At 34.1% G+C, this 13,057-nt stretch overlaps 1 protein-coding gene across 1 annotated transcript in view; it reads right to left on the bottom strand.

Annotated features, from left to right (window-relative positions):
• The window catches only part of RYR3 (ryanodine receptor 3), a gene marked incomplete at both ends in the record, with an annotated part of 192,527 nt that overhangs the window by 131,897 nt on the left and 47,573 nt on the right, over positions 1–13,057 (bottom strand). The window contains 6 exons of the mRNA XM_084208173.1: positions 3,056–3,149; positions 5,571–5,670; positions 6,020–6,132; positions 8,589–8,667; positions 9,671–9,745; positions 11,888–11,995. Coding sequence (XP_084064299.1) covers positions 3,056–3,149; positions 5,571–5,670; positions 6,020–6,132; positions 8,589–8,667; positions 9,671–9,745; positions 11,888–11,995 — 569 coding nt within the window. The remainder of the gene's footprint in view (positions 1–3,055; positions 3,150–5,570; positions 5,671–6,019; positions 6,133–8,588; positions 8,668–9,670; positions 9,746–11,887; positions 11,996–13,057) is intronic.

Below are 13,057 nucleotides of genomic sequence, written 5' to 3'. Positions count from 1 at the left end.
CTCATGTCTTGTCGTCTAATCACCAGAATTTGTATATACTTTCTCATTTATAATGAGTATAGGAAATATAATGGATAATAGGAAAGGTCTGAATGCCTACCAAAAGATGAAAAGCTTTCTTACAAGTTATTTCTCTGAGAAGGACTAATCCACCCTAGCATGCACAGAAGCTGGACCTTCTAGTGTACTTAAGTGTCTGAAAAAAAGTGCAGCAATTTGAAATCTGCCTTCCTGCTCTGGCAAACTTGACTGAATACAGCAAATGCATGCATAAAGATGTCACAATCTAGCTGTTATATAGCTGAATTAAAGTATCAGTTTGAAATGCAGATTATTAACTGTCTTTTCAAATTGTCAAATTCTTTTCCTATTTTTGACAGCTAGTAGGCAAAAATTGAAAAAAACTGTTTAGTATTGCTCTTATGTGACCATGGACCTGAAAATCAACTTTTGAAACAAAAGTTTTGTTTTTCATATCTGAACAAGTATTTCTATACATTTTCTTCTACTGAGAACACTTAGGGATCTCTTTCCTGAGCAAAACCAATAAAATCCTGGATGAATCATGAAGCATACATGAAGCATACTGGAGCATGGCTAACCATTTGCACCCAACAGCTTTATAAGGTGATGGACTTGTATTTACACCTCTACTTTATTTAGGAGTCACATTTAAGGGCACACGTGCAATATCAAATATTTCAAAATGTTAGTTCCCCAGAAGAGTAAGAATAAATATTCCTCATAGTAAAGGTAGTAAAATTCCCTACACATCTTATCTTGCATTAAAAAGCATTGGTACTCTAGAATAAAAATAAACAAACAAAATCCCTAGCTTTCAACTCATCTTCATTTCTAGTCTCTATGAATTTGATCTTTCAAGGTCATTTCCAACCTGGGCTGTTACATGATTCTCTGACTATACTGAATGCACAATAAATATCTGGAGCTCTCCATTTTCATTCTATGTCTCTGGCCCCGCTGACCTTACTGATTTTACTTTTGGCAGACTCTAAATCCTAGCTAAGCTCAAAACTGAGTATTCATTTCCACTCTCTCTGACCTCCTTCATGTCTCCTTGGCCCAACACAATCATTTTATCTCTAAAGGACTATCAGAGGTGCAGTTCAGTATCATAGAGACAGTTCAGTTCTACAGTAGTCATAGATATAGTCATAGTCTTTCTTCACCTCTTATGCTTTTGATTTCTACACTTTTAAAAAATTCAGCTCTTTTTCCAGTTTTCTCTATGTGCAGTGCTAGACAAGAATTAGTGACCTGCTCTTTGGGTAACAGAGCTCCATGTAAAAAAGAATTACTGTCTTCTCACAACAGCATCCACATAACATTTTTTTTCATCTAATTGATTCCATGTATCCGTCTTTTTTTTTTCTTGCCAAGTCAGCCTTTTTGATGTTCAACATGTCCACCCCAAGTATTTCCATTTGGCCTGTAAAAACAGAACTTAGCATTCTTGTCAGAGAATAGTCTCTATGTGAATTGTATTATTTACAGAAATTTTCAAAAGTAAGATTTTTGTTTTACAAAAAGAGAAATCTTCCCTCTTGTCTAACTTAACTTATTTAACATTTCTAATGAAATGCATAGAACTGATTAAATAAGGAGATGGAAACAAACAATCATTTTCTACATCTCTCTCTGCCATTCTTATTACTATTGGGGTTTTTTTTGTATTTTTATTTTGTTTTGATAATGTAAATATACCTCCTACAAAAATGACACAGTAAAAACCTGGCCTTATGTCTGTTACACAGCTCATAAAACCAAAATACAGGACAACTTCAAGTCATCTATCACTATCACACATTTGAAAATTTTCAATATAGCATTTACAGTTTTTCCCAGTTTTAAGATTATAAATATATAGATTTCATTCAGACAAATATACATTTTAATTTTACCCTTTTATTTACATAGCATAAAAAACATGGAAGAAAATCTTAAGGCAGTAACAATACACATCAACCATACATAAAGAATCACATCCCACTGGGGAATAGGATGCTACAATTAATTTTCATATTAGTTATATCTGACTTCCAGATAAGTAAGAGAAGTAGCAAAGAGCAGCATTTCTGAACACAATGAAAGCTCAGCATCTATTTTAACTTTTTTGAAATGGGTCCTTTATAAAATAAGTCTAAATGCAACATACCATACCTGCCACTGTTTTTATATTAGGTTTTTTTTCACACACAGTCAAAACATTTTTTCCATTTCTTTACACATATGAAGAAAACAGCAACAAAAATTTCACAAAGTGAATTTTTCTGGTTTTCAGTTTGGGTTCTCTTTAGGACTTGGAGACATTTTTACTCCTCAGAAATGTAAACATGGCAAATCTAGAGCTGACAAGTTTACCTGATGTGATTGAATGCTACTTGAGGTATCATATTACCTATAGCATAACTTATTTGCCACAATAGGTAGAAAGGTCTTGTTTGTTTAAGATGATTTTAAAGCTAGCATGTCTGCATAGCAAAATTATTAGTTCACTTTGCTTCTGATTAACAAAAAATTTTAAAAATACAGAAAAATTCAAATAATAAATCAACATAATAGATGCCATCTGTAGATATAAGTTTAATACAAAAGTAGTTTAGTCTAGCTAGTATGATGTAATTTTTAAAAATGTTAATCAAATTTGAGAAAGCTTAAAATTTGAAAAAAAAAGTGCAAAATATATAAAATATGAAAGTCATTGCAGAGGCCAAACTTACAGAGATTTTTCACGGATTTTTTTTCACATTATCATCATCCTACTAACTCTATCTTACCTCTATTTGTAGCAGTATGAACTAGAGACAAGCAACATAACAGGATGAAATCTCAGTGAAAATCAACTACTTAAATTTCAGTAATGAAGGAACTCATGACTGATTTTCACCTTAGTAGGTCTCAGTTTCTTGTACAATGTCACTGCCTAATTAAAGACTGCTGTAAAGAGTGTTAAATCTACCTAACCTCAAATTCAACTGACATCATGTTTCCTTTCTGAAAGAAGGAAATATTAAAAAAATGCACCATCACTTACTTGTGCTGTGAATCATTCTGGTCTGTAGATGGAATTGTCAAGCACTCATCATGGCCATGGAAAAAACGTACTACATGCCCACCAAGAAGATATCCTGAAAAAGAAGCTCATTTACAAGCTAAAACATCGACTATGAATGAATGAACACCCCCATGAAGTTTTAAAAAATTCAAGACCCAGATAAGATCTATTTTCCAAATTTTCACTTATAACTAAATCTAAACAAGAATGTGTTAACGTACTATTTTTAGTACCTTTTTTAAAAAAAGATTTCTTCTGAAAATTAAAATAAAACAAAAGCAAACTTTGAACATTTAAAACTCAAATTAGGATTCTGAGACAGAAAAGGAAGTTAAAACTTCTTTAAAACAACAAAAACAATTATGGCTTTGAAAATTGAATGCTTTAGGTAAAAGCCAAATCAAATAGAAAATACCATAGTTTCCTCCCCTTTAATACAGTTTATTTCAATACAAAGCAGTTTCATGCTTTCATAATTTTTTTCTGAAATTTATCATTTCTGTCAAAATCAAAGGTGCACAGCAGCAGAAGGAAACAGATGACAGAAAAACACTTTGCAGATCTGAATATTAAGTTTAATGGAAGCCAACTTTCCAACCCATTTAACACAGAGAGTACAGGTCAAAACCAGGCCTCACATTAAAAATGAAAAGACAAAGAAGGTGTAGGAGAGTGACTCATCAGATCCTAGTCCAAGCCATCCTGACCTTGTAAGTGAAGTTGCTGACTTTTAAAAGAGCACAAATTAGGAGGAAGGGTAGAAGGAAGCTTTCATACTGTCCAGCTGATTCAACATAAATTTGTAAATGAGGAAAACTGTAACTGACAATTTCCATCCCGCCAATTAATATAAAAGTGAAAGCAAAGAAATAATGGGGGGAAATGGCTTTTCTGTTACTTGGTTTTCCTGATGGTTTTACAAATATCACAGAAAAAGCATTGTCTAATTCCTAGTCCAGTTTTAGACTCAGGAAATCCCACTCTCTCTCTCATCATTCCATTTGAGCTAGACTGCTATGTCTTCTGACATATCTCTCACATAAACCATTCTGAGAATGTATATAAAACCAAAGCCTAAGTAGTTGAGAAAAAATTGATTGACACAGAAAAATCTACTTCTTTTCTTACTCCACCCAATTTTTTTTTTTTAATTACAGTATTTTGGATTATGCAAAAAATTTTGGGCCACTCAGTTTGAGTCCCAAATACAGCAAAAGACTACTAAGATGATTAAGAAGCTGCTGCATATTGCACTTGAGGAAAGGCAGGAGCGGGAAGGGAAGGGAAGGGAAGGGAAGGGAAGGGAAGGGAAGGGAAGGGAAGGGAAGGGAAGGGAAGGGAAGGGAAGGGAAGGGAAGGGAAGGGAAGGGAAGGGAAGGGAAGGGAAGGGAAGGGAAGGGAAGGGAAGGGAAGGGAAGGGAAGGGAAGGGAAGGGAAGGGAAGGGAAGGGAAGGGAAGGGAAGGGAAGGGAAGGTAGAAGTTAGAAGTTAGAAGTTAGAAAGAAGTTAGAGTTAGAAAAACCCAACCATAGATCAAATAAGACTACCAAATTAAGTCTAACACCCGGGTAAGTCATCTTCCCTCAAGACTTACTATAGCTCATACCAGGGAAGTGGGATATCGCTCTCAGTTCCCTTAAAGCTCCATTTTGTCCTATGTTATTGTATATTAGTATATCATAAATGCTAAGCTTTACAGACAAGTGACACAAAACACTAACTTTAAGACATTTAAGTTGTTTATGCATGTCAAGTGCTGATACTTTGAACAGAGAGCAGCAAAGGTGAAGCACAGTGTTTGCTACAACAGCGTTAATGACAAACTATGGCACTGAAATAAGGAGAGATACTGAGCGGACCAGACTTTCAGTACAGAACAAGACATTTCTCAGAATAAGGTGACCATGACAAACATGGCCAATGACTCAAACATGACCATGAAGTGCCATAAAATTTCCCAAAAGAAATCCTGACCCTCTGGTTTAGGATTTAGGCTGAGTAAGATAATACAATAAGGATGCATGGCTGTGACATCCAGAAAGGATATTGGGGAAATGTCTGTATAAAGCAGAACTAAGAGACTGAAATAGGCACTTTGAGAAAACTGCTTTTCATTTTGCTTTTATCTCTCTTTGGTTTTATCTGTAGTGGGAGAACAGTATTTAGAAAAATTGTATGCAAAAATCTAAGTTTTCTGGCTTTAGTTATTCTGCAGCTCCTACTCCTCCAAATTAGACTAAGCCTTCATCACTCATGCAGCTTTTATCCTAAACTTACAGCACTCATTTAGCTTTTCTTCAGTAAATCCAGCTGATGTATCTGTATTTCCCTGTTTTCTCTTCAAGAATTCTTCTATCCTAAGCTCTTTTTCTTTATTTTCTTTAAACTTTTTGGTTGACATTCTGAGGGGAATTTGTTTCTTTAATTTTCCTCTTTATCAAAAGCATAAAAATAAGTCTAATTTATATACATGCTAAATAAATAAAATGGTAAACCTTCTGTAATATTGCTTCCTGAACATATAGGATGTACATTCCATAGTGTCTGCATAAAGGAGGCATCCACCTGAATATTTCCATTTGACACGGAGAGATGCTGAAACAAGACAATGGTAACAGGAAACAAAATTATGCACTTAAAATATTACTACGTTAATTTATCAACAGAAAAGAGTGTATCATATGTAAATATACAAATTTCTTCTAAAATTAGTATTCTTCTAAAATTTGGGGAAAAGGCATGGAAGCAGTCTTGCTCTGGAGGAGGGACTCACACACACACAGAGCATCCTTTCAGTGGGGAAAAATAAAAATGCATTACTACCAGACATTACTCCCTAGATTAGAAAAAAATAATTCATGAGAATCCCAACCCATCTCCTGATATCCCCACAGAACTTTGTATTTTCCCACCACTTGGCCACTATCTAAAGGAACAAACTCACCAGGTATCTTTCAGAGGACACGCTGACCAGGATAAGGTCATCACCTATTCGAACTTTTTCTCCTTCTGACCTTTGCTTAGAAGCAGGGTGTATTGTCCACCAGCATGCCTCACCTAAAGGACAGAGGCACTGATCAAGGTTCTACAAGACAGACAACTCCCAAGAAATCTAAGGATATCTTTATACAACACTAAAATATCATTATAAAAAATGTCTTGTGAGACATTCACCTTATAAAATCACATAATTTCTCTTTTCAGTAATTTTTGATGGTTTTTATTCCTTGAAACTTTTTGTCAAATAATCTTTGCCATATATGATATTTCCCTTTCCAAGTACTTTTGAAGGGACTGTTTACAAAACACTGATCAGAACTGCTCTCTCTTGGAGGCTGTCCTTGCCAGGAAATTGCTGACACCTACCTTGGTCTTATTTATCACCTTTTGTCTCTTCTACTGTTTAATGGTCATATTTAGTTTACAGCCTTCTGTATCACATAGCATAACAAACCTGGGAGGAATTCCACTAGCCCTGCAGACCATATAATTACGAAGTTGCCAAGCCTAAGGGTGACAACCATAGAACGTTTCCTACACATGAAATGCAAGATTTGAGGTTACTCTGCACACACACACACACACACACACACACACACACACACACACGCAGACACACACACACAGAACCACACACACAGACATTCTGAGAAGATTACCTACTTCATTTCTCAATTTTACACTCTTCAAAGTGTGAAAGATAAGACCTTGAAGAAAACAAGTTGAATAAAACTTTCTCACCAGACAATGCAAAGTGGGGGAAAAAAAAGGCAATTTGGTAAAATCAAAGTACAGAAATTTGTTTGATTGATTAAGATATTTCATGTAAAACTTCCTTTAAAAAATTGGAAGGTTATGAAACTAATTATAGTTAAGACAATAAATAGAAGTTACATCCATAAAAATGTAAAATAGAAAATCTTCAAAGGGAATAATTTTTTTATAGCCAATGGCTTTTCCCTCTGCCACAAGAAGAATACTTCCTGCAGCAGAAACTGATTCATTAGCACAGTTTCATAGGTGAGGGAGTAGAGCAAAGGGAAGTGATATTATGGCACTCAGTTTATGAGCTATCCAGACAAGCAGTTGAAACCAAAGCCCTCTGTGCAGAAACACAACTAAGATTTTTGAATCTTACCTATGTGTACAAGGGTTTTCTTGTGTATGTACAGTTAGGCAAATATCAATTAAACAACTACATATACTTGTTATAAAACCTCATAGATAGAAGCTGACATATGTACAATAATTCTAAAAAAAAAGCTATAAATTCTAAAAACATATTTCACAGTTTTAGTAGTGATTAAACACACATCATCCTTTTATCACATACATTCCTTTTCTCAACATTCCTAAAGAAAATGGTCTCCATCTAAGGCAACAATCAAAGACAGCCAAGTAGCAGACAGCTAATATCTGTCTCAAGCAATCTTCTGTATGGCTATAAAAAACTGAAAGACAAACTTCACTCATTCAAAAGAGAAACTTTTGTAGAAAGTCACCTGGACAGATTCAAAGATTACAATTTACAAAGTTTTTAACACCTACACTGCCAGAGCCACTCCATTATCAATTAGTCTATTTGATTTTTAATTTATTTTCAAAATAATGAAAAACCAATAGAAAGCACAGATTTATATTAACACAAACAGGATTTTGTTATTTGAGCTTTACATGAATGAAGTGTGCATACAGGCTCTTAGACTTTCCCTTGAAGATATATGTCTGGGCCTGATTATTACGAGACACCAGTTCCTTTCTGAGGAGTACTCATCACTTTCAGTAACCATGAGCAATATGTACACAGCAGCATGAAAGTCTCTTTGTGGCTAAGTTACCTTTAAATTTATTTAATATAGCTCATACATGGCAACTCATTATTTATATGTGTTTTCAAGGAAGCACAATTTTTTTTCACTATATTTCCATCAGCAGTAATGGTAATGGCAGTACTCCCAGAAATACACTAATTAGATTTAAAATCTTTCTCATAAAGTCATGCTGGTGTCGTATCTCCTCCACTTTGTCCCATTATTGGTTTGTCCATATCAGAAATGTATTTCTATCCAGCTCTTTTAGCAATATGTTCACTACATATTTTCTTGTTTCCTGCACTACAAGTTGTGAATTTCTTTTGTTATCTGTTACAGTGCATATTGTGAATCCACCAGTATATGGCTTTTCCATACTCTAAGTGTCAAAACAAAAAAAAAAAACCTAAACAAAAGCATCAAATTTATTTTATTCAACAGAATTTTTTTACTTTGACCATTATCATGCATTTTACTGAAGTTGTGTTAAGTCATTTGAATTGCAAGACTCTCATACATTCTTACACAAAGTCATTTAATGTATTGAAAGTCGTTAGTACTAACTGTCATTTCTTTCAGTCATCTTTTTTTCTGATGAACCCTAAGGATCCCATTTATAAGCTTACAGTTACATTAAACTCAATGCCTCTTCTAAAACCAGAAAAGGGTAACTCATTCTCCTTCAGAAATAACTTGCCATACCTGCTGCATTTTCTCGTAGTCCCACATCAAATGCAAGTTTATCTGTCTGGGATCTTGATGATGTTAAACATGTCAAATACTGCAAAACAGTGATGTTATTGAAAACAAAAACCCAACAGTATCCATTAACACACATACCAAATTAATACATCCACATTACTTTGTCTTACTATCATACTTGATTTTTTTAATGAGTTAAAGATGATGATGCTATTCATACAGAAGCTCTTCCTGAACTTTAAACATCAAAATCCTTCTCCACTGCAGCACATTTCCACTTCAGCTGTGCAATTTAGCTTTTACCTTCTGAAGTTTCATACAGCTCATCAGATAGGAACAGGCAAACATCTAATTACAACCCCATCATAATAAGCTTGATTCATGAAAACATTAAAAAAACATACCAAAAGGTAGTAATTATACTTGCAGCTCTGGTATATCAAGTCAACTACAATTTTCAAGGTTCATAAACACAAGCAACATAGAAGATTAATGCAGCATTTGAAGATTAATGTAGCATTTTCTAGTACAGGAAAAAGGAGGGAAAGTGTTTTCCTGATTTCTCATTTCTTCTGCCTTGTATTAGGTGTATTTACATAGGCCCTAGTCAGTCAAAGATTCAAAACATCTGAAAATTTTCAGTTGTAAAGTATAGTATGATGAAATTTATACAAGGCAGCCTGAAGACAGCATCTTTGTGGACATAATCCATGGAAATTATGGGATTTCAAATGGAACACTTTATCCTATAAAATATGATGGGGAAGAAAATAACATATATCAGAATAAATTCATTTGTTGTAGAAGTACTTGCTAATGGATGGATCATTTAAATGGATTCCTTAAAGACACAGAAATAATAGATTTTAGGATCTTTTCAACTACCATTCTGAGTTAGATCCAGAATCTGAACTTAAACAATTCTTTTGTGTTGAGACACTGCAAGTTATTAACTTCTTTCTCATCTAGTGCAGAAGATAGCTTGGAAAGGGCATTATTCCAAATTTTTCTTGTTTTTTATTTTGGTGGAAAGACATATCTTATTCATGGTACTCATTCTGTGCAGGTGCTCCCTCACTTACCATTTCACTGAAGGAATGTCGAAGCAGTATGGCGTGGCCGTACAGCAGGGTCCGGTGGCCACCCCCTTGGGCTGCCTGCAGAACAGGATGGACAAGGTCAGAACTCCACTGCTCTGAGTGCACCGTGATCAGAACTACACAACAACATGAAGAGCTGTGGCAGTTCAAGGAAGGAGTGAAAATATTCCAACAAATTATGGAATGTACACACTGGGGAAAAAATAATAATAACGAAGTCGATACAGCAATAGCCAAATATCTGCCAAAGGAAAAAAATGTTGTTCTTTGACAAAGGCTTTCATTGTTATCTAATTTTTATTATGATTTAGTAAAACACAGCATTTGCAAAAACATATTTTAAGTTAAATAGGATACCACTTACCTTTCTTATAAACTTCATGCAGGCATTAAAAAAAAATAACAACATAAATACATATATATATATACATACAGAAACTGAAATCTGAAAGAGAAAATAACATACTGCCCAGAAGAGCTTAAGCATATACTGAGAATATCTACTTGCTAATATTAATCTTTAACATAATTCAGATTCATTAGAGCAACTGCATCCACAGTTTCAACCAAGGACATTTATTAATTTTGAAAATGTAAAACTATGGCAAGACAGGGAGAGGCAAAACTGGATTTTCCATTTGCTTTCTTTAGAGCAAATTTCTTTTTAGTTCCTTTTGGATGGCATTTAAGGTCAGTTCTCGTCCTTGGAATCATTTGAAAGGGACAAAGATAATTAAAGGATATTCCAAGAGTTCAAATAATGGTTATACATGTGTAGGCAAATGGTTTTACATGCCATGAACAATGCATAGGTTAAACTACCACCAAGCTTCTTCAAAACATGCCATTCATGAAAAATTGTTTTAATCCTGCAGTAACTTGTCACCGTTTAGTGAAGAAAACTGGAAAAACGTAGCAGTGACTATAATACCTTTTTTATACATTAAAACCTTTTTTTTTTTAATAAGAAAGGAAAAATTTCATAGCAAAGTAAATTGTAATTGCAAACAGGTTGTCAAAAGAAAATTACATGTATTCGGTTTGCAACAAGTACATGAATACTGAGAATGAGTAATGAAACACTTCTGCTACTTTATTAGTGAAAGTTTTTAAATGAATCACTTGTAAGTTTGACTTATTATAAAAATAAAAAACAAAAGAAGAAAACAACACAACCAAACCAAAACAACAAAACCTCCAATTTGAATAATCTACAGTCTTTCCCTAGAAAAATCTGAAACTAGCAGCAGAACTCTGTTTCAAACTAAATTTAGTATGAAAAGCAAATAATTTTTTATTTCAGCCTTGCTTTTAGTATGAGCTGCTGTGTTCCTATTACAGTTTCCCCAGTGGATTGTACCTAAATTCAAAGAACATGAAGGACAAGATAGTTTCAAAATAAATACAGCACAACAGATTACATTATTTTTTATTGCCTACTGCTCCTTGAGCAAGAGTGGATCATTTTTACCAAAGAGATTATATGTCTTCTAGTTCCAATCTCAAATAAAATATTAATATATCATTATTAACCTCAGGTTAAATCTTTCAGCTGCAGTTTGGGGTGAATATTTTGAAAATATTAAAAATTATGTCATTTCTTAGAAATTCTAGAAATGTTTAAATTGGTCTTTTGATTTCCTAAGCATTTTTTTTAAATAAAGACTTATTTTATAGAATGTAATGTAATTGTAAAAATAAAGAATACCACTTTTTTATGCAATGGAAAACAAAAGATCAGCATTAATGAAGTCTGAAAACCATCTATGTAAAGGTTGGCAATGCAAGATCAAAGGTGACAGAACTCCATTTTTCAAATCTGTGCAATAATATGTGCCAGTTAAAGATCTGAAGAACAGAATAAGCCATTAGGCTGTAAAATAAGTAAAGCCATGGTTTTATCATGGTCTGTTTGTAACAGAATGAAAGTTCAATTCAGTTTGATTCAGCTGAAATTGGAGAATTAGGGTGAAAGCAATCAACTTGATGATGTTTCTGGATTTGTGGATCACAATTACTCAAAAGAGTTGCACTAGTTCCTCACTGCCAAAGAGAAATTAATATGATTACAGAAGTACAGCAAATAATGTCCCAAGGATACTACGACATGAGGAACCTCTTCTAGAAAATCCTGGACAAAGAAAGAAATGAGCAAAATCTGCATTCAGATTTCATGTTCATTGAGGTCAATTTACTTACCCCTTCACTAGCATTTTCCCCTGTGCTGGCCAGCATTTCCTGAAGGGCTCTGACAGACAGTGACTGTTCAAGGACGAAATTACAGACACAAAGGTCTGGAGGGACATACTGCAAAAATAAATTAAACAGTGCAAGAACAGATCAGCAGAACAGGTGAAACAGGATGAAAAGTGTGTTGGAACATGCATTTATTTTAATTTTTGAATCTATACTTAGAGTCTATTCATTTGTTTTTGAGGTAGATGCTACTCTCCTGTATGAGAACAATATAAATCCATTCTTCATGAATTGACAACACAGCAATTTTACTTTCCTTGAGCTGTATTCCTCACAGTAAAATGAAGCTTTTTCAGGTTCAAATGCAAAAACTTTTCCCCTACGTAGTATTATTGTTTTCCTGTCTTTTGGAATGACACCATGGATATGTATTTGTTCTGTAATGCTGCTGACAAAACAGAAGAGAAGGTGTATGATCTTATATCATGTATGAGGTTGATAGAAGGTATTTACAGATGGCTGAGATTCAGAATCTTATGACATAATAATATGAACTCTTTAAGGAAATCCTAATTTTTGAATCAATATGTCTGCTGTTTATGAAACCTGAAACTTTCCAACAGACTTTTATTTTTTTTCCAATTTCTTGGCATTAATATGTCCAAGGAAAGGTTTGTTCAAGAGAAAAAAGTCTCAAGGGGAACCAACAATGTACATAAAAATATGGCAGAAAGCACAAAGACAGATCCAGAGACTACACAGCAGAACCCAGTAAAAGGATGAGAGTAAATTGATATAAAGTGAAATACAGGAAATACTTCTTAAACATGACAAAACCCCCCTACTCTTACTGTGAGCATGGTAAACAGTAAAACAGGTTGTCCAGAGAGGTTGTAAAGTCTCCACCCTTGGAGATACTCAAACTCTGATCCAAGTGTCCTAAGTAATCTGTTCTGTCTGAAGCTATTCTAAGTACATTTTGCACTACATGACCTTCAAAGACTCTTCCCAACCTCAACAATTCCATGTTCTGTGATTCATGATAAAGACCATGGCTGCAGATGAGCTTTAAAGTGGATATACACTTCTTTTTAAAATCAGAGTAATGAGAGAATGAAAGTCTTGATAATGCTGCATTTTAAGGTGATGAAAAGTAAGGAAATAAAAACAATT

This window comes from Fringilla coelebs, assembly GCF_963513975.1.
Source record: "Fringilla coelebs genome assembly, chromosome: 6".
Taxonomy (NCBI): Eukaryota; Metazoa; Chordata; class Aves; order Passeriformes; family Fringillidae; genus Fringilla; species Fringilla coelebs.
Note: the sequence above shows the minus strand (reverse complement) of the source record. Positions and strands in the feature narration are given on the sequence as shown.